At 38.0% G+C, this 21,074-nt stretch overlaps 1 protein-coding gene across 7 annotated transcripts; it reads right to left on the bottom strand.

Moving 5' to 3' along the window:
• Positions 1–12,179: 12,179 nt before the first annotated feature.
• Positions 12,180–18,620, bottom strand: LOC120480078 (uncharacterized). Of its 7 annotated transcripts, none has more exons than XM_089134036.1 (16): positions 18,113–18,620; positions 17,876–17,947; positions 17,049–17,338; positions 16,820–16,950; positions 16,605–16,714; positions 15,983–16,108; positions 15,723–15,840; positions 15,400–15,462; positions 14,901–14,955; positions 14,635–14,726; positions 14,322–14,439; positions 14,111–14,218; positions 13,864–14,029; positions 13,517–13,651; positions 12,647–12,800; positions 12,180–12,268 (listed from the first exon to the last, which is right to left on the bottom strand). In XM_089134036.1, the coding sequence occupies exons 4-13, from the start codon at positions 16,826–16,828 to the stop codon at positions 13,932–13,934; spliced, it is 897 nt and encodes a 298-aa protein (XP_088990162.1). In that variant the 5' UTR covers positions 16,829–16,950; positions 17,049–17,338; positions 17,876–17,947; positions 18,113–18,620; the 3' UTR covers positions 12,180–12,268; positions 12,647–12,800; positions 13,517–13,651; positions 13,864–13,931. The 7 variants fall into 7 exon arrangements, with proteins under 7 accessions (XP_088990162.1, XP_088990163.1, XP_088990166.1 ...); XM_089134037.1 differs by having other exon boundaries at positions 16,820–16,844; XM_089134040.1 differs by having other exon boundaries at positions 15,983–16,158; positions 16,605–16,950.
• Between the last annotated feature and the right edge of the window lie 2,454 nt (positions 18,621–21,074).

Genomic DNA, 21,074 nt, shown 5'->3' with positions numbered 1-21,074 from the left:
CGCAATGTAGACATTATTTTTTTTTTCTCAGAGATGCATCTAATTATGCTTTCTTGTCTGTTCTACAGATTATTTGCATCTTATCTCCATTTCTCTGTCTCTATTTCAGTTTTATATAGAAAACAAAGGCACTTTTAAGAGCCACTCTTTCAATTTCTCTCTCACTCTGTTTCTCTCTAGTCTCTCTCTCTCTCTCTCTCACACTCTCTCTCACTCACTCACACACACACACACACGCACGCACGCACGCACGCACACACACGCACGCACGCACGCACACACACTCATCTTCATATTTGTACTGTTTGTCTATTGTCTGTATTTTTGTATTGTATCTGTGCACCATGTCGGAAAACCACTCAGCAGCCTTTGAAGATCCCAATGAGGCCAGGGTGAGATATTTTGTAACTTTACACCCATATCTATGTCAAATAACTATTGGTACTACATATTCTTTGTTTGTTGTAGTTGCTGTTGAGGTATGATGTTCTAGACATTTACGTAATGTATTATGGAGTAGTGTAGTATTTTATATCTTGTAGTTTTTGAGTTGTGTTTTTTATTGTTACTTACTAAAAAAGCATCCATCAAACATAACCATAAGTTAGTTATCAAAGTCTGATATTTCGATGTTTGGAGTAAATCCAGTAACTTACTAAAACTTTATTATAACTGAACCTGGTTGAAGTCATGTTTGTGACAGACATTATGCCTCCTGTCTGGTTTACAGCATCAAAACATGTCAAAAGGTGGAGGGCTCAAGAAGACCTGCCCAGCATGCAAAATAACATTTTTAATAGCTTCAAGAAGTGCCCTATGTGCAAGGCCCCACAGCCTAAAAATGTGCGCCTAAACAAAAAGATTGAAAAATTCGAGCAAAAAAAAAAAAGGGTTGCCAACACAAAAAAAATCAGGTGACCTCACATTTGTGGGATGATGCCATCATTTTGGTAAGTAACTTTTCTTGTTCTATGTCACCATAGTCCAGTTATTTTGGGGTACTGGGGAGACTTTCTGGTTTTGACTGAGACAAGATAATGCATTAACATATTTATGGAAGCTATTTATTCAACAGTTTTACCATCTTAAAGATCAAAATCTTGAATACAGCTATTCCTTGTGATGTTCCAAAAGCCTGCTTCTACGCTAAATATTTCTTGTTGACCTGCATTTGTGTCCCAGCTTTGTGCTATTGTGATAAGCAGACAAAGATCCATACACAGCCACACCAAAGCACTTGTAATTGAAATGTTTTAAATGTTTTTTGTTTTGTTTTTATCTTTAGATAGAGAAGCTGCACGCAGTTGGCTGGAAGACTTTGCTCCTGGTGGAATATCCACACAAGAAGGCCAAAATGATCTTACCTAAAGATGAATTGTTGAGCAAAGGTGCACAGAGATGTGTGCAAAACATTTATGAAATTTTTTAAATGATGGTTGAAGGTAAAACTATATTTATATACTATAAACTTTATATATGTATTTTTTTATATATTATTATTTAGGGGTAGATGGTGTTGAGCAATCAATGATTGTAAATAGTAAGGGCAACTGTGCTTCTCTGTGTATCTGAGGCTTGTGGATTTTGTATTATTTTGCCTTAGCTTTCACTTTTTGACCTAATTGCGTAAAGTACATTTTTTGTGTGTGTTTGTATTCTTCTAGTGAATCCAGAACAGGCAACAGACAGTAGCCATGAGCCTGAGGAGGCTACTGTCATTCTAAATTTTGAGATAACGAACCCATTAAGAGAACAAGGTGCGTTTGGCTTGATTTGGTGCCTTCACTTTATTGTGTTCTCTGAGATTTTTGTGAAAATATGCATTAGCAGCAGATGTCTTTTCACTACACCTATTTAAACTTTTATAAGACACAATGTCACCATGTCACTCATCCTCAGATTCAGTAGCCACAATATCCGTGGACCAGGGGACTGTGGCTGTGGGTGATCAATCTCCTACTGGACAAGGTCTTAAGCTCTTCAGCTTTATTTAGGTTCTTTCACAAAATTCACAACGATTTCATTTTAGCTCAAAATAATTCCTAAATGATGTTAAAATTACCTCATTAGAGATTAGCCCAATTATTTTTTCTTCTCCTAAAATGTTGAGATGCTTTCACCCCTAAGATTCTTTGTGAATATAGACCCTAATTGTACTGTGTGTTATATAATCTGTGTATACACGTTAGAGAGACAACATCTTCTTTTCACTCATTCTCATCCTCAGATTTGACAAGTGGCATGACTTTGGACCAGGGGGCTGGGACTGAGGGTGGTCCAGAATTGTTGCTAAGCCCTCCTCCTACAGTACAAGGTTTTACAGTGTCTGAGTTCTTCCAACCATAGTCCTGTTATTTGAGCTCACTGTATGCTGCTGTCAGTGGGAACAAGAACGAGAGAATTTGGTACAACATAGAGCTCATGGTCTCAGATGGTTTGCTATGTAGTCTATGCTATACCAAATTCTCTTGTTCTTCTTCCTACCAACAGCACTTGGGAAGTTCAAACAACAAGGCTATGGTGGGATGATGTACTCTGTAGTATCGCTTTAATATCTTTTTTTTTTTTTCAGGTCTCTGTTATGACCTAATTGTATGTATATTATGATGATAGTCAATGCTGTCTCTTCACTCATTTTAGATTCAGTAGCCACAATTTCTGTGGACCAGGAGGCTGGGACTGTTGCTGTGGCTTATCAACCTCCTACTGGACAAGGTCTTAAGCTCTTCAGCTTTATTTATGTTCTTTATCTTTGAAAGAATATGCTTAAGCTTCAAATATCTGTGCTGTACTGAACCAAGTCTATTTGTTTATATAGGGAAAAGGCGAAATCAGAGGAAGAGAGGTCTGAAATCTGACATCTGATATTCTGTCATCTTTTACATTATCAACACAAAGTATTAATTTAATTGTTGTGCGGGTATTCCTGATATTATTGTTTTAATTAATTTCCATATGGATTGAATGCATAGTGTTCATACTGTAGATAAGCAAGTTTTCAAGTATTAAGTATTTTCCAAGGCTACAATTGCATTTGGATTATTATTTATCATTTCTCTTATGTTGTACAGTGAGAACAAAAGATTGCCCCCACAACAATCGGGATGTGCACCCATACCGTGGGATAATACGGACAAGCAGAGAAAGGTAGGATTGGAGAGGTAGTTAGATTGTGTTATCTGATATGATGTCTTCCCTACAGAAAATACATCTTGGCTAGCATGTTTTGAAACTGGTTTGGAGGATATGCATAGTAAAACTAGGGGTTGTAAGCTCATTTATGGCTATTTCGGGGAGGAGCATGTGCGCACAATCTTCCGGTGACTGGGATTTATAAAGTGAATTTTGTGCAGGTTCTGGTGTACGAACGGTTTTATAAGTCTAAAAAAATTTTTGTGAATGCCATTTTTGCCTTTCGGCCACACATACACTTTTATTAAGGATCCTACACACACAGTTTTATAAATGAGGCCCCACGAACCTATCCATTGGGATATTTGTTTTCTGCTTTAACCAATCGCTACTTGGTCGTATGTTACATGCTGGAACGCACCATTTCTCTTTCAGCCCACTCTAGCTTAGACCATCCAGCAACCAGCATAATTTTTCTGCAAGGTTTAAACTACAGCTAACTTCATATAAAACTGTTTTGGTAAAAGGTATGAAAAGGTATTTGATTAAAAAATTAGAAGTTGTCCTGCATCACGGGGTGTCAGTAACTGAGTGCTAGTGCTCCTTCTTGGGCACACTACTCAAGGCCCAAGACACTTTATAAGCAACATGCCACTGAACCATGTTCAAGTTACTTAGCATCATAAATTAAATTAAAGTGTACCTTAATAGGTGGGACCTGCAACATCTGCTTAGATGTCAACAAAGCTAACCACTGTATCTGTTATAATGCAGTGCAGGAAGCAGGATCCAAATGCAGCAGTTTTTTATTAAATAAACTAGAACAATGACTAAGACTAAGAATAAACTTGAACTATGACAAAGGCTAAGACTCCAGAACAAAACCGACAACATGCAACAGAACAACATACAGAACACACAAAGACTGAACTAGCCGCATGGCTTAAATACAAAGGCAAACAAGCTAAACGAGATAATGAGGGGAGTGGCTAATCAGAGACACCTAGTAAGACTAATAGACATAACGGGAACTGCTAAACATGGAAAAAGACGGGAACACAGACAAGGAAACATGACAGAACAAATAGTGCCAATTGGCTTTATGCCCAGCTGCACTACTTCCTGAACTTCAGCCAGCTCCTTGTTTCCTGTCTCCCATTATTGGCCAAATTGATTAATTCAGGTGTGCCTGACCTCAGTAGTCATGGCAACAATAATCAGACACCTGAATTAATCAAGCTTGGCCAATAATGGCAGACAGGAAACAAGAAGCTGGCTGATCAGGAAGTAGTGCAGCTTGGCATAAACCCAATTGTATCACCAGGGAATTCTTAGTTGTCCCTTGGATAAAATTTGCCCTTGATCCATGTCTCTAAATATTTATTTTTAAATGCCTAGAAATATCCTTTAAAGGTCCTTATACAGTATTTGATGTGGAGAAAGGAACCCTCTTCCCTGTTAACTACATGATGTTTGCTATCCTGACAGACTATTGCCTGCAAGTAATCAGAATATGGACCTGATTGTTGTTCTGGGAAATATTCTCGTTCCTATTATCTTTACCGGTAGTCGTGGAAGACTGGTTAAAAAAAAAACTGGTTAAAAAACGACCACTGCTCAGAAAGACAAAGGACCTTGCTGGAAATGAACATTTGACCTCCCCCTCATACAGTCTCACCTAATCTGCATTTCATTCTCTCTCAAGAAACATATGGTTATAATGTGAATGATTATCATTGAGTATTACGTTTAGTATCATTTAAAATGTCTCAGAGTGAATGGTACAAATGTCTCATTTCCAAATAAGTACAACAAAATGTAATAAGGTTTTTAGAAGTTTTTAGAAAACTGGCACACAAAGGAAGATGGCAAAGGTTTTATTAGATAAATTATTGAAAAGCACACTAAATTGGGTTAGAAATTGTTTGTGTAGGGAACCCTTTTATTGGTGCATTCTCTATAACAATCATGCATTAGAGAACTCGAAAACTAGATGTCACATCTCGAGGGGTTTTCCTCTTACAATAATTACTGAAATTATTTGAAAACTGATCAAATGTCAATCCAAATCATTCCTTTTAAGTTTACATTGTAAATCTGTATCCAATATTTCATGTTACACATTTTCATGTTTTTTTTTTTTTTGTTTGTTTTTTGTCTTCCACAGGGGAAGACCGAACTCCTGTACGACTGGATGCCCTGCGATCTATGGTATGGTACCCTTGCTTGGACAGTTCACCCTTAGGCTACGTTCACACTGCAGGGGCTCAATTGACCTTATGCACAGCTGCACTACTTCCTGAACTTCAGCCAGCTCCTTGTTTCCAGTCTGCCATTATTGGCCAAACTTGATTAATTCAGGTGTGCCTGATTATTGTTGCCATGACTACTGAGGTCAAGCACACCTGAATTAATCAATTTGTCGAATAATGGCAGACAGGAAACAAGGAGCTGGCTGAAGTTCAGGAAGTAGTGCAGCTGGGCTTATAAAAAAATAAAAATAAAAAATTTGCAAGGCCATTCACATTTCCAATTAATTGCGACCTTTTGTGTAGTTAATTGCATATCTCCTGTGTAAACGTGAAATGACCCAGAATTGACCCGCATGCACAGAAGAGTACTTGTTTGCAGAAGTTCTGATAAGAGCCCTCGAGTTTGGCCTGAATAGAGCTGTCCCCCCAAATATTAATTAAATCATAAACCTCGCTTTACTTCCATTGACTAGTCTCAGCATCGTCCCCTATAGTTGTTGTTTATCTTCTTATTCCCGCCTACTTGAAAGCACAATTATGACGTTTGTCGCGTATCAATGACGTGCGGGTCGGATACATGTGACCGGGCCGTTCAGACTGAAGTCGCATTTCAAAAGATTGGATACATATCGGATTTGGACCACATACCCTATTGGCCTGGGTCGCATTTGAAAAGATCGGATCTGTGTCGTTCAGACTGTCATGAAAAGATTAGATACAGGTCACATAGGGTCAAAAAAATCCGAATTGGTCCCTTTCAGCCTGCAGTGTGAACGTAGCCTTAGTATACCACATTTTTTACATTGCAATGCACAAAACAAACCTTCCAGCAACTTCAAAGACAACACGATGCATGGCAAGCAACTAAACCAGTTGGTTAGAACCACTGTGTTTGACAGATGACATTGAGCCAAAAATTAAAAAAAAAGGAAAATAAACATGTCTCAAGTGTATTTTGACATTGTAGATTCAAAGGGAACTGCTGAATAAGAACAATTGACTTATAGCCAATTGATAGTTGTAATGGATATACCTAAAGTTTGCCACACCCTTGACTATTCATTACCAACCCTACTATCACTGAGTGCTACATTGGCTTTAAGCGAGGCCAGACAAGATTGCATTATAAAAATTCAGTTTTTAAGTCTTTGCAATCTACTTTATACTACTGTGTACTCTATGTACAACTATCTTAATTTGATTAGGTTATGAATTAACAGTTGTAAATGGTGTTGTCTAGAATTTTTTCTTTGTTTATTAAAAAACTCTAGGTGCTATTTTCAAGCCTATGGTTAATCTTAAAGGACAACGCTGGTGCAAAATGAAGTTTTGGTCTACTTACACATTTGGTACATAGTCACCGTTGTCTGAGATTTGTTTTCATGATTATCGAATGTAAAGAGTTTTATCTCTAAAAATTGTTTAGCTTATAATGCTAGTATATGGGGCATATGGAGTAATGAAAATAAAAATCGCTAGTTTATACCACTAACAAGGTTCAAAATAGCCCCACACTAACACAGTAACATAATGAGGGTCCATACATGCAAAACGAAACATTGAGAACGTAAGTGTACAGAGCGTTTAATAAGAAGAAACTTTGTAAAGACAGTCCACTTCGTGTATACAGGCAGCAGCCATCTTTGGAAAACAGTCTCGAGCAGTCGAACCATGAACGCTGAGCCAAGTTTTGGCTCGTTCACATCTCACCGGCGCATTTGGCTCGGTGTTCGTGGTTCGATTGTCAAGACTGTTTTCCAAAGATGGCTCCTGTCTGTATACACAAAGTGAACTGTCTTTATAAAGTATCTTCTTATTCTCTTCTATTCTCAAATTCTAGTTCTCAATGCTTCGTTTTGCATATAGGGACCCTGATTATGCTACCGTGTTAGTGTGGGGCTATTTTGAGCCTTGTAAGTGGTATTAACTAGTGTTTTTTTTTATTTTCATTACTCTAAGCCCTATAAACTAGCATTATAAGCTAAACAGTTTTTAAAGATACAACTCTTTACATTTGCTAATCATGAAAACAAATCTCAGGGAACGGTTGACTATGTACCAATGTGTAATTAATTTTGCGCCGGAGTTGTCCTTTAACATCACTCCTATTGAATACCTTGTCTTTCATCTTAATTACTGTTCTCTATTATTGTGTAATCGTGTAGTGTAGATGTTACAGCATTGAATGTTAAGTCATTATTCATACCTTTTTCACTAACCATTTATCTCTTGTATTTTTTAGCGGGAAAACCTGGCCTCCAACCTGGCAGATGGCTTGATACTCACTCCAGTTTTATTTTGTTTCTGTCATAATACCTACACAAAAGTTAAATCCAAATTGATCCTTGGCTAGATTGTTTTTTATGATATTTTGTTCATTTTTTTTGGTAGGTTTGTATTGTTTTAATAAAGATTTGTATTTACTAAGCTTTTCCGTGTCATGTCTAACAGACATCACTCCCACTCATGTGACCTAGCAGAGATCTTTGTGTAGTAATTTTAATAATAGGATGTACATGAAGACTTGAATAAATATACTAAGCTTTTCTTTTAGTAGGCATCATACTAACAGCATTTGGGCTTGTTGGTATGAAGGACTGGGGACATTTGTATTACACATGACAGTTTTTTTTCTAATCTCTTGTATGTTGACTGTTATTATTGGGAATCCATTTCATTTGATTCCTTCCTCCATCTGTCAAAGACTGGTACACACTATATAACGTCCCGTTCAAGTCGCACACCAGTCTTCATTTGTTGTACCAATGGTTACATTGCAGAAGAGTTTGTGCTGTTAAGTAACAAATGTTTACTTTGGTCTCTAAAATGGGAACTTGGGGCCCGGGTGTGTTGCCAGGTAAAAAAAGGACACTGCAGCCAGGCTGTGGGCAGTTGACGGACAGTAACTTGGGGCCCTATCTTGCACCCAGCGCAATTGACTTTGTACAGCATGTATCATTCCTATTTTGCACACAGCAGACTTTTCCCTCCACAGACGCAAACATTCCCTGGAGCTAATTTACAGGTTTAGAAAACAATCACGCCACTCAACAGGAAAAGCCTAGTCTAAAGTCAGTGGCGAGTTGCGCATGTTATTCATGCTATTTTAAGGGCACCTGGTTGGCCATAATCAATGTAGCGTGTGCACAACGAGCATACACTTTGCTTTTCTCATGTACACACAGATGCAGCAGTTTTCATTTTTTATAAAACCATGAACATTTTTACAAGGAAACATTCACAAATGAGGGGAATCATTGTTGTGTCCATGAAGATGTGAAAAACAGGCATAAATCTAGCTTACACATTCATCCAAATTTTTATACGCCTGTTTGAACAAAGCTAATTTGGGTGGGTTGCTATGGGAGATGGGCCCCATACAATGCCACGTGTTTTTCCAGCCCTGACGAGAACGTTGCTCTCCTCGCTTGTGAAGTGCTCCTTGCACACGCATGGAAAATCCTCCAATATAATAATTGGAAAGCGCACCTGCTCCTAAAGGGATAGTGAGATGTCGCTCTGATCTGGTTTATTTCATGTTAGGCCCAAACCACACCTATGAACAATGTAGCTACTTCATTTTAGATTTGCGTTGCACCCAAGAATCCCGTTGGTAGGCTATAATAGCAACAGCACCCAAGGTCCGGCCACAAAGTTACTGTTTCATGTTTTTATGTTTTAGATGTTAAAATAGGGCTCTTTCTTTGTCTCTCAAACATGGTTCAAGTTATGTATGAAATGGGGCTCAGCTCAATAACAGTCAGTCACTGTTGAATTGCAATGACTTTAAACAACAAAGCAAAATGCTCCAGGTCAAGGGATGAAATGCCATACAGTAATCTAAGACAAAGCAGGCTGTTGTATACAATGAATCTTCATATTAATTCCTAATATAATACACTACAGTACGTGCTAGAGGTGAATACACTCTAGATGTGATTAATATGGATTCTGTCCTCCATTAATTTTTTTTCAATTGGGATGTTTGCTAATGCCAGCCATAATGGGCAGAATGAATCTGCCTTATGTACAGTGTATCCTCTACAGGTTCTTTTTCATCCTTCCTCCAGTGTCCTCACTGTCCCATCAGTTTCCTCATCATTGTGGTAGTTATACTGTAACTGGCTAGTCTACTGTATTTCTAAGTCACATGTATAATGTCCTTTTCCCTCTTGATGTTCAGCAGACCATCTTTATAGAAATCACTAACTAGACTTAGACAAATGTACACTTTAACATGGGTAGAGTAAATGCTGACAAAATACTGAATTTGTCCTTGCATGATAGTGATTAAGCTGATGTGTATCCAGGGGAGGGCTGGGTCAAAATAATATACAATGAAATAAGACTTAATTAGGGGGCAGGAGGATTACAACAAGAAGACTTTTGTGTCAATCCTTTCTAATTTCCATCAAGTGTGACTGTCTGTCATTCCTTCCATACCAGGTAGTGATGAATAAGATATATGGCATTATAGAAGAGTTTGTTTACACATAACATGTCCAGATCATGTCTGATTAATGTGTTGTTATGTTAATGTTAATATGATGTTAATATCCCATTTCAATTAATTCATTATGCCTTATGTGAGACGCCATAAATGTAAAAATATCAGGGCTCAACTAATAACTGGGATTTGGCCTCCTCCTCCTCAGGATGAAATTTGCTGGTGGTACTTCATTCTACATCCCAATTATCCTCCATGGAGCACTGAGACTCATACTATATCTGATGGGACTGATGATGGGGGTATCATCTGCAAACTTGATCTTGGTCGTTTCTCCTCCAGCAGTAGGAGCAATAACTGTACTGTACTGCTGCTGGTGATTTGTACTACTGATCCTCGTGACCCGTCCTGCGCCACCCATGAACCCATGTCTTGTGCCACCTGTCCTATTCACTGTGCCACTGACTTGCTGTCCCATGCACTGACCTGCACAACTCATTTTGTTTTGTGACACTTGCCTACTCTCACATGGCACTCACTCAATATCCCATCTGATGTGCCTACTGTCCGTCATTAGTCACTGTCCAATGGGTTAGGTTTAGGATTAGGTTAAGGGTCAGGTTTTTAACATTTTGTAAGTCTCACGGGACATAGACTAGTGGTACAGGACAATAAGTGAGTGGGGCAGGACAGTGTACAGGACAGACGAGTGGCACGAGCCACCAGCAGCAGTATAATACAGTGTTTGCTCCTATTACCTCTCTACAGCCTTATGGTGGCCTATCTGTATTGATGTTTCCATATTGTTAAAATTGACCAATTTAATTATATGAAAGTATCAAGTGACACAGATCTATATTGCTGTTCATGACTTGCAGGCTGGAGAACAGATTGAGGATCTATCATGTTATATGCTAAGCTATGCACGCATAGGTGTTAATTGACTCCAAATGTAGCAGAGTAAACAGCCAGGTTGATGGCATTTTCCACAGCCTGGTAAGCAAACTGATAGGGATCCATGATTGATGATACAATAGTATGTAGCATGAATGCAGACCAAAAAGTCATTTTTTTTTTTGTTTTTTTTTATCCAAATCAAGTAAAATCAGAATCAAGTCAATAATTTTTTTTTTTATCCAAATCAAGTAAAATCAGAATAAACATGGACTTGGAGCTTATCATAACTTTTAAAGACACATTCTACTTTCCATTTTCAGAAAAAAAGGGTGTCTGGCAGATATAGGCTTAGTCAATGAGGAGTTGGTCGGCTGGTAAATTGAGAAATGTCCAGGGATGAGAGATATGAGACTGTGAAAAGTGTGAGTGCTGGTGTTCTAACATGCAGCTTAATTATACTTTCAGACACTGGCTACGACCTTGTTGTCCTGTTTCCAACTCTGAACCTATCACCACTAATACTGAAATGATCACTTTTTTCATGTTAATTTAAATACTATCCTGCTTAAATACATTGGTTTTGAATATATGAAAAACAAGATTAATGGGTTTTTATCAAATCTCTGATCTGTCAAGTCAACACAGCGCGTTAAGTACTGCCAAGTGACACCAGGTCCCATGGACAATTTTTGACTTTTGATTTCACCAGTGCCACGTCTGCATCCTGAAGAGTTTTTATATTATGACAGTATAATGTAAAATGTAGATTTTGAATAAAGACTACAAGGCAATTATGTACTTTATGCACTTTTTACAATCACAAATTATTTACACTTTCAAATTCATTCAAGTTTATTGTAGCCATTTCCAGTTGAAGAAATCTATCTTTGTGTGCTCACATGTACCACAAAACACATCTGACACAAGAAAATTCAATAGAGCATAAATGAGCTCCCTATTGTCCTTTAAGTGCTAAAGTTGAGGTTGAAATGTCACAGTCCAGAATGCATAAAACAGTCCACCCAGAGGGCCAATCCATTCAGTCAATATTGCAATTATATTACACACTCATGATTGAAGTATATGAAGTTGCAGTGCAAAATAATTTCACAATTAACAACACCTAATGTTGATAACTGAATTATCATAGGGTTAGTGCATATTTACATGTCTGATAGCTTGGGGGTTAGCCTGCTAATAAAAGGTAGCCAGAGTCTGGCCATTCTGCAGCGATAAATTATTGCTTGCTGGAGGTTGTTGAAGACAAGCTGGAAATTGTTGAAGTTGAAAAAGAAAGGATCAGCAGATTTTAAAAACAAAACAGAGTGGTCTCCTTTCTAATCTTCTTCTGACTCTGGACTACTAAGGTTATATTCGTCATCAGTGTCCGATCTGCATTCTGTGTCCTGTATCTGGAGGTCATCAACTATAGCACTATACGTGCTCACAGCTTGTTGGCATAAACTCTCCAGTGCATAAGACCTCCGCATGAGGACACTTTTGAAACCAGCTGCAGCATCCTCTGACAAGTCACCAAAATCTGTAACATACATAAACATGGGAATTACTAATATTGTTCAAAAATTATAGCATGTAGAACCACATATGACATAAAAATGTTACTTGTTCTCAAATTCAATTGAACTCAAATTCATTGAAACTGTATGTTTAACATCCTATATACGGTACCCTTAAACGTCGGTTATATTGACGATCCTGGGACGTCATACAACTGACGCTTTACCTTTAATGTCGGTTAGGTGACGGGGTAGGTTTAGGATCCGGTAACGTCATCTAACCGATGTTTAAGGGTACCCTAAAAAGGCAGATGTTGACGTATGGTCAAAAGACGTCCCAAGACATCAGTTATATGACGTCTTGGGATGAGACTGCGCTGTAATAGCCAATCACAATTTACCTTTAATTTTCCGATTGGTTGATTTTGTGGCACACTTGTAACGCTCTTGCACGTTGAGCGAGCATGTCAAGAGTTGAGCGCGCACAGAATTAAGAGGTTGAGAGAGAGAGAGAGGGACTTGACAGGAGTGCAGAGAATAAGTTTGAGAGAGCACCTGTAAACAGAGTGAGAGGGGTTATTATTGCACGTGCATATGGCTAATAGCAAATACATTTATTGAGCACAGAATCATTTTTTTTTCTTTGCTCAAACAATTTTTTTTTTTTGCGATTGTTAATTTCTGTTCAAAATATAATGCATTGGGGGGGGGGGGGGGGGGGGGGGCTAAACAAAGTGTGAGGGTGGAGCAGAGTCGTACAACTAATGTAGAAAACAATAAAACTTGTGGCTCTTTTCCACTGACTGGTACCAGATCCACTTGACTCTTTTGGTTCCACCTCTGTTGAAGTTCCAACAATGATGTGCAGATAGCTCTGTGGTCATTGTTATTGCTAGCATCATGTTAACGTTCTGAGCAGGTCCTCAACAGCAGCTTAGAGTTAGCGAGACAGGACAGCCGATAGAGTAAATATTGCTCCCCAAAAACATGTCTGTAATGCGATGATTTCAGAATACTGTTGATTTTATCTGTTCTGCTGTAGTGATTGCTGTTACAAACTTTTACAAAATGGTGATGCAAAGATAGTTCACTTCAGTATCGCTATAGCAACCGGTTCCATGAAATGGTACTTTTATGCAGTAGAAAATTAAACCAAAAATTTGAAACCAAACCAAGTAGAGTCATGTTGAGGTGAGTGGAACCAATACCATTCAATGGAAAAGGGACTATACATATGTTAGTGAGGAAAAAAAAATCCAAATTTGACTTACAGCCCATTCTGATGTTCTCTTTCAGCTTCTCCACTCCCTTTATCTCCTTATGGAGAGATGTGATGTGCTGAGACATCTCCTTAACCAGGATGCTCTGCTCCTCCTCAAGAGACCGTTTTAACCTGAAGGAGTGACCTTTAGGTAGTGGGAATAGATGGAAATATGAAAAAGTGATTTAGTATTTACGATTAAGTTATAAACTAAAACATATGAGAGAGAGAGAGAGAGAGAGAGAGAGAGGGAGAGAGAGAGAGAGAGAGGGAGAGAGAGGGAGAGAGAGAGAGGGAGATTTTGCAGTATACAGACAGGTATACATTTTCAAGAACATGTCAGGACTACCACCATACCATCCTCACGTCTCTCCCAAGGCAGGATGTAGTCCTCTGTCGAATTTGAGCCCAACTCCTCATCAATTTTATCTTCTGCAATAGCATTGTACAGCTGGATCTTTTGTTTCATTTTTTTTTAATTCTCTTATTTTTCTTCTTTTTCTCTGTCTTGTCTGGTTGCTATCTGCAAAGCGAAATAAGAAAACTATCAGGAAAACTGTTTTTGTTTGTTTGCAATGTGCCATTTGAATATCAGTCAACCAACCATGCTGACGATAGAGTTCCTGCTTCTTGCGTAGCAGAGCCACTATGATGCTCTCTATCTCAGCCCTGAGATCCTCTGTTGCTCCCTGTTCTGCTGTGCTCCCTGGCTCTTAATAGGAAACACAATTATTTCAGAAATTGTTTAATTTAAAAATGTCTGATCACCTTAAGTAGTTAATATTTGAATAAACTAATTAACAGATGTGATTTACCTGTGACTGTCCACTGCTGAACATCACACACCCACTGCTGTGCTGTTTGTTCAGTGATGTCATTCTTCTGGCGGAAATCACTGAAGCTGGCAACTTCCAGCTTTACCTTCTCGGAAATCTTTAAATCACACAAAAATAAAAAATACCATACAAGCTTTCAGACAATACCGAGATCAAATTGAAATTCCATAACCTACAGTTTATAAATTAATAGATGAATGAGCTTATTACAGATGGATAGACGCCAGCTCTGCAGTTTGTTGTTAAAATGTATGTTGTGTCAGGCAAAAGGACCATTGGGAAATGCCCTTACTTTGATGTATCTGCAGGCTAAGACTTTATGAAGGTTCTCTGTCTTTTTTCTGTTCCACCCCATGGCCTGTTGCGTAAGCATATTCTCTCTCCCTGATTACAAAAAAATATGCATGCATGATTGGATCAGTTTACATGAGAAAGACCATTGCAGTTAGACATGACCAAACACAAAAATTACTTTAGTGCAAGGATAACATGAAAATTACATTTTAGAAGTCAGAAATACCTCATCATAGTGTATGGTTTGTATTGTGTCATACCAACCTGCCTTTGTCATGTACTTTGTGACAAGAGCTGCCCTGGATAGAAAGCTGTTTACCTAGATAAACAATACAGAAATTAATGTATTCCTATATAACATAAAAAAAAAAATGTATGTATATGTGAACATGTAGCCATACTGTTTTATTGTTTGTCTTATTGTTTAACTAATATCTTATCAGATAATGCAGATAATGAATTTGCAGATAATGAATTTCCCTAACATGATCAAATGAGTGTATATAATTAAATAGTGAAGCTCAGAGGGAACAAAGCTTGAAATAGTGATGCATCATGCATAAAACACCACTGCTCACTTCACTTTTTTATTTCAACAAAATATGTGTTGCAACTACAGTTCAGATCGTGCTCTGATGGTCATTCGAGCAAGCATAGATCTTTGTTTGGTACCCTGATGTACTTTATCCTTCACACACTGCTTAAATGTATCAGTAAAATCTCCTATATCTACATAGTTACAATAATGTCTGTAATAACATACTTGCTCAACTTCCTCTCCAACAGTGTTCCCTGCTCCATCCTGATTCATACCGCCCCATCTCACCTGCAACAGTGTTGGATTAATTTCATACCATAACTTTAAATAATGTCATTTATTATGTGCACATTCAAATCTTTTTCACTTTAAAGGTGTCATATTTTATCTGCATAATATACTACACAAGATATACTAATCACAGACTTACAACTTAGTATATTACTACTAATAACAATTTAAAATAATAAAAAACAATCATTGCACGACTTCTAGCACTAGCTGCCTGCTGGCTACTGTTGCATCTAAATTTCAGTAATTTGAGGTACCTCGCATTTTGCTGTATGAGCTTTGGCATGCATCACACTAAGAAATGGCCTCATTTCCATCAGTGGTTGAAGATCGGATGATTCTTCAGTCGCTTTGCTTAGGTATGGCTGCCAGTACCTAAAAAGAAGCACAGCATTAGTAGGCATTAACTAATACTTTGCCTGGCCATCAATATAAAATGACTGAAAAAAAAAAACAGGCACTTGCCATTTAATGTACAGTAGGTTGACCAAGTTTCAATATGAAAGAGAAAAATTACCTGCAGACAACATCCATGCAGAAGAAAGTGACATTGGCCCTCTCTGACAATTGTTTCTGTAAAAACATTGGGTCGGCAAAGACCTCGCCACGGTAGTGGTCCAGTCCACGCAGCAATATCCCGTGTCTGATGCACAAGAGGACAATATTTTTAATGATCTGTTTACACAATAAGACCTGTGGAAAACAGAGCTAATCAAAAACCTCTATTCAAAGCTTAAATCCATTTGCACATACGCACGCACACAAACACTCATCCCCATCAATCCTCAATCGCAAACACTCATCCCCATCAAGTAATTTATTTTAAAAATAAATAAAGTGATGAAGCCAATCAGTATATGGGGATGATTGGGAGGCCATGATGGACAGAGGCCAAGGAGCAAATTTGACCAGGATGTCGGCATTACACCCGACTCTTTTTGAAGGACAACCTGGGATTTTTAATGACCACAGAGTCAGGACCTCAGTTTAACATCTCATCTGAAGGACGGAAAGGACTTTACTTCCCATTAGGAAATACCTGACTCTGAACCTGACTCTGATGCATTTATCCACAATTGAGTTTCCACAGGGTGTGACAAGTGCAAGTACAATTGCATACTTCTGATCTACCCACATACCTGCAGACTGCCACTTGTATGCCCTCTTCATCTATTTTGGACGATGATTTTTTTGACATCTCCTTACTTGCCCTGAACCTTGAAACGCCACATGTTCCACTGTTATCTGCCTGTAAAGTTAGATATCACTCATCTTAACAAATAGAAAACAGAAAAGACAAACAAACAAACATAAACAATAGATATACTGTCTTAATATGCAGTATTAGACATACTCTTGTCATGCTGCTGCCTCTGATGCTGGACAATAAAAGTCATTTACTTCACACATCACATCTTCTGTATGTTTGCAAAAACAATATTCGAAAAAACTTTTCTGGAACGTATCTGCACAGACATTCCCTGGCTATGACATAAAAAATTTTTAGTGTTTACAGAAAATAAATATCACAATATTAGATACATTAATATGATTATGTGTTACAATGATTCAAGCAGATTTACCCTTCCAGCCTGAACAGAACGGTGCTCCAGTAGCTTTAAAAAGGCATGCCTTGACATCGAAGGAGCCGAAACTTTAATGTGAGCAAAAGCGTCGAAGACGTCAAACCTATATAGTGCATTTTTGGTTGACATCTCTTTCAGCGGACAGTTTAGCATCAAGCAGCACTGGCCTTGCTGCTTTTGCCCTTGTATCAGCGTGTAGCTGCCGCTGTGCCCATGCTGTTTTTTTTCAGCTGCCACATTAACCTCAACTGAGTCAAGCGTGTCCCTCAGCTATTGAAGACGTGTATCTAAAAAAAATAAATGAAAATAAATAACTGTTAAACAACCCTTCGATTGAGTGAAGGCACAATAGGTAAAATTGACTGAATGGTACAACAATAATTATTAAAATCTGACATTGACCAAGCCATACATGACAGTGTCCATTCAATGTTGGTTTAATGTACTGTATATGGATTTGATCATGGTATCACGAACCATTGTATCACAATGGTTTCACAAAACGTGTAATATGCTTCCGATAATAGACCAGTTTGAAATGAAGAGTAGGAGTGTCTATCACTCCCCAAAATAGGAAAAAATTTCTAAAAGCGAGCTATGCAAAAGCAATGAGTGCAGAATTGTAAAAATTTATAATATAATGCACATTCTTTCTACAACAACAAAATACAAATACAAACACAAACCACTTTTAATGTAGTTACGTGGAGAAGAAGTGTGAGACATCAACAACAATGAATCGAGGAAAAGTTTACAGGGTCATTAGAAAAGTTGTTGATATGGAGGGATAGGAAATGTTATAGGGATTATACAGACATACTGACCAAGACTTGCAGTCATCTCTTCTTCGATGTGAGGGACTTCCTCAGACACTGTGATCACTTGAACTTCAGAAGCTGTAAAGGCCAATGCAATAGGTTATCTATTCTATCAGGGTCTTACTGTAAAGCATCATATATTTCACCCCAGAAAATTCACAAAATTCCATCATACATCTCACCAGCATTTAGATATTAGATAATAATCATTATTAAACTATAACAGTGTAATAAACAACGAACCTAATGCACAACGTTTTTTGTTTTTTTTGACGTTTCTTACGTCTGTTACTTGTGGCCGCTGCGCTTGCGACTGCTTTCCCTCTCTTAGTCCTCTTTCTTTTTTGAGGGACATGGCTTCCCATTGCAGCCTATATGAAAATAAAATATTAATGTTTTCTAATAGAATATCAGACTTATGGTTATGTTTGGACTTTGGACGCAAAGTAACTAACATTAAAAAAACACAAAACTAAAACTACAAGACATAAAATACTACACTACTCCAATGTCCATTAAATGTCAAGAACATCAACAGCAACTACAACAAACAATCTGTAATACCAATAGTTATTTGACATAGATATGGGTGTAAAGTTGTCAAAATTTTCAGCAGCCATATGCCATCTGACCTCACTAGGATCTTCGAAGACTGCTGGGTGGTTTTCCGACATGGTGCATGCACAGATACAATACAAAAATACAGACAATAGACAAACAGTACAAATATGAAGATGAGTGTGTGCGTGCGTGCGTGTCTGTGTGAGTGAGAGAGAGAGAGAGAGAGTGTGTGTGTGTGTGTGTGTGTGTGTGAGAGAGAGAGACTAGAGAGAAACAGTGAGAGAGAGATTGAAAGAGTGGCTCTTAAAAGTGCCTTTGTTTTCTATATAAAACTGAAATAGAGACAGAGAAATGGAGATAAGATGCAAATAATCTGTAGAACAGACAAGAAAGCATAATTAGATGCATCTCTGAGAAAAAAAAATTAATGTCTACATTAATGTGAGACACTAAAGGTGAATAGGGTAAAATTTTTAAAATAAATGAATCTATTACCATGATCACCATGAACCTTCCTCAGTTGATTAATTACACAAGTATATAAAAACAATGTATTATAAGTTTTTGAAATTTGTATGTTTAATTATGCAAAATAGGAAATATCTCATTAAATATGCACAATTTTGCATATATATTTTCGGTAACAAATCTGAACACATGATAAATCCAGGTGGAAAATTATTTTTTCATTTAGTTTACACAAGATGGAAAAAGAATATCAGATGGATTTCAGGATAGGGCCTAACGTTAACGTTATATGCTTTCATCTCACTTTTCATCAAAAACAAACGATTTTCACTATATTTCTTTGGTGTACATGGTGCTACAGTACAGAGGATGATATGTTGGTAACGTTACTGGAGAATGACAAAAAAAATAATTTTGAGAAAACGTCTTTTAAATATTTCTTAAAATGCATACTTTTTTTTAGAGAAAAACAACTAACGTTAGCAGCTAACGTTATTTACAGACACGATATCATGTCAAATATTTAGCAATGAACAATAGCCTACAAGCGATCTAAAACGCATTAAAACTTATATTTCAACATTTATATTTAGTAAATAAGTAGCAGGTCTGAGATACATACCGATTGGTAGAGGGGATCCTCGCAATGACGGAAAAACCGCGAAAGTGCCGTGGGGTCGCCGCCATGGCAACACGTCCGATTTAACATTAATTTATTATAAGTCTTTATCATTTTTTTCGTTGTCTGTATATGCCTATCTGTCAATTGAGTAAATTAAAGTAAAAAAAAAAAAAAGTAAATTAGTCCAAATATTATTTACACCAGGCTGATGGATGGGGAGTTTGATTGATCGAGCCTGCCAGTTATCCGTGTGTCCATCACGGATTCAGAATTTGACAATGTGGAAAACTGTTATACACAAAATGATCAGGGGAGATAATATGTTCACAGTTTAATGAGGCTACATTTCATCCCGAACAGACAACTCGAATAGCCTAAAGTGTCAAAATCAGCAATAGGCAATCTCCAGTGAAGGTGAAACAATCTGTGGCGACCACCGAATATTCCGTGGTACGGTCACGGAAGAAACCCGTGGTCCCATCACGGAAGAATCCGTGGTGCCATCACAGAATTTGTCAATAAGCAAAAGGCTGTACAAACTGCAGGGGATAAGAAGTTCACAGTTTAATTAGACTACATGCATCACAAACACGGACAACTTGAATAGCCTAAAGTGTCAAAACCAGCAGCAATATCGCCCAGTAAAGGTGAAACAATCTGTGGCGACCACCGAATATTCCGTGGTACGGTCACGGAAGAAACCCGTGGTGCGATCACGGAATTTGTCAATAAGCAAAATGCTATAGAAACTGGTCAGGGGAGATAAAAAGTTCACAGTTTAATTAGACTACATGCATCACAAACCCAGACAACTTGAATAGCCAACCTAAAGTATCAAACTCAGCAGCAATATCGTCCAGTAAAGGTGTGGCGACCACCGAATATTCCGTGGTACGGTCACGGAAGAAACCCGTGGGCCCATCACGGAAGAATCCGTGGTGCCATCACAGAATTTGTCAAAAAGCAAAAGCTAGAAACTGGTCAGATAAGGAGTTCACAGTTTAATTAGACTACATGCATCACAAACACGGACAACTTGAATAGCCTAAAGTGTCAAAATCAGCAATAGGCAACCTCGTCCAGTGAAAGTGAAACAATCTGTGGCGACCACCGAATATTCCGTGGTACGGTCACGGAAGAAACCCGTGGTCCCATCACGGAAGAATCCGTGGTGCCATCACAGAATTTGTCAATAAGCAAAAGGCTGTACAAACTGCAGGGGATAAGAAGTTCACAGTTTAATTAGACTACATGCATCACAAACACGGACAACTTGAATAGCCTAAAGTGTCAAAACCAGCAGCAATATCGCCCAGTAAAGGTGAAACAATCTGTGGCGGCACCGAATATTCCGTGGTACGGTCACGGAAGAAACCCGTGGTCCCATCATTTGTCAATAAGCAAAATGCTATAACTGGTCAGGGAAGATACAAAAGTTCACAGTTTAATTAGACTACATGCATCACAAACCCAGACAGCTTGAATAGCCAACCTAAAGTATCAAAATCAGCAGCAATATCGTCCAGTAACGGTGAACCAATCTGTGGCGACCAC

The sequence above is a fragment of the Pimephales promelas genome, chromosome 8, assembly GCF_988280905.1.
Source record: "Pimephales promelas chromosome 8, fPimPro1.hap1.1, whole genome shotgun sequence".
In the NCBI taxonomy this organism is placed as follows: Eukaryota; Metazoa; Chordata; class Actinopteri; order Cypriniformes; family Leuciscidae; genus Pimephales; species Pimephales promelas.
Note: the sequence above shows the minus strand (reverse complement) of the source record. Positions and strands in the feature narration are given on the sequence as shown.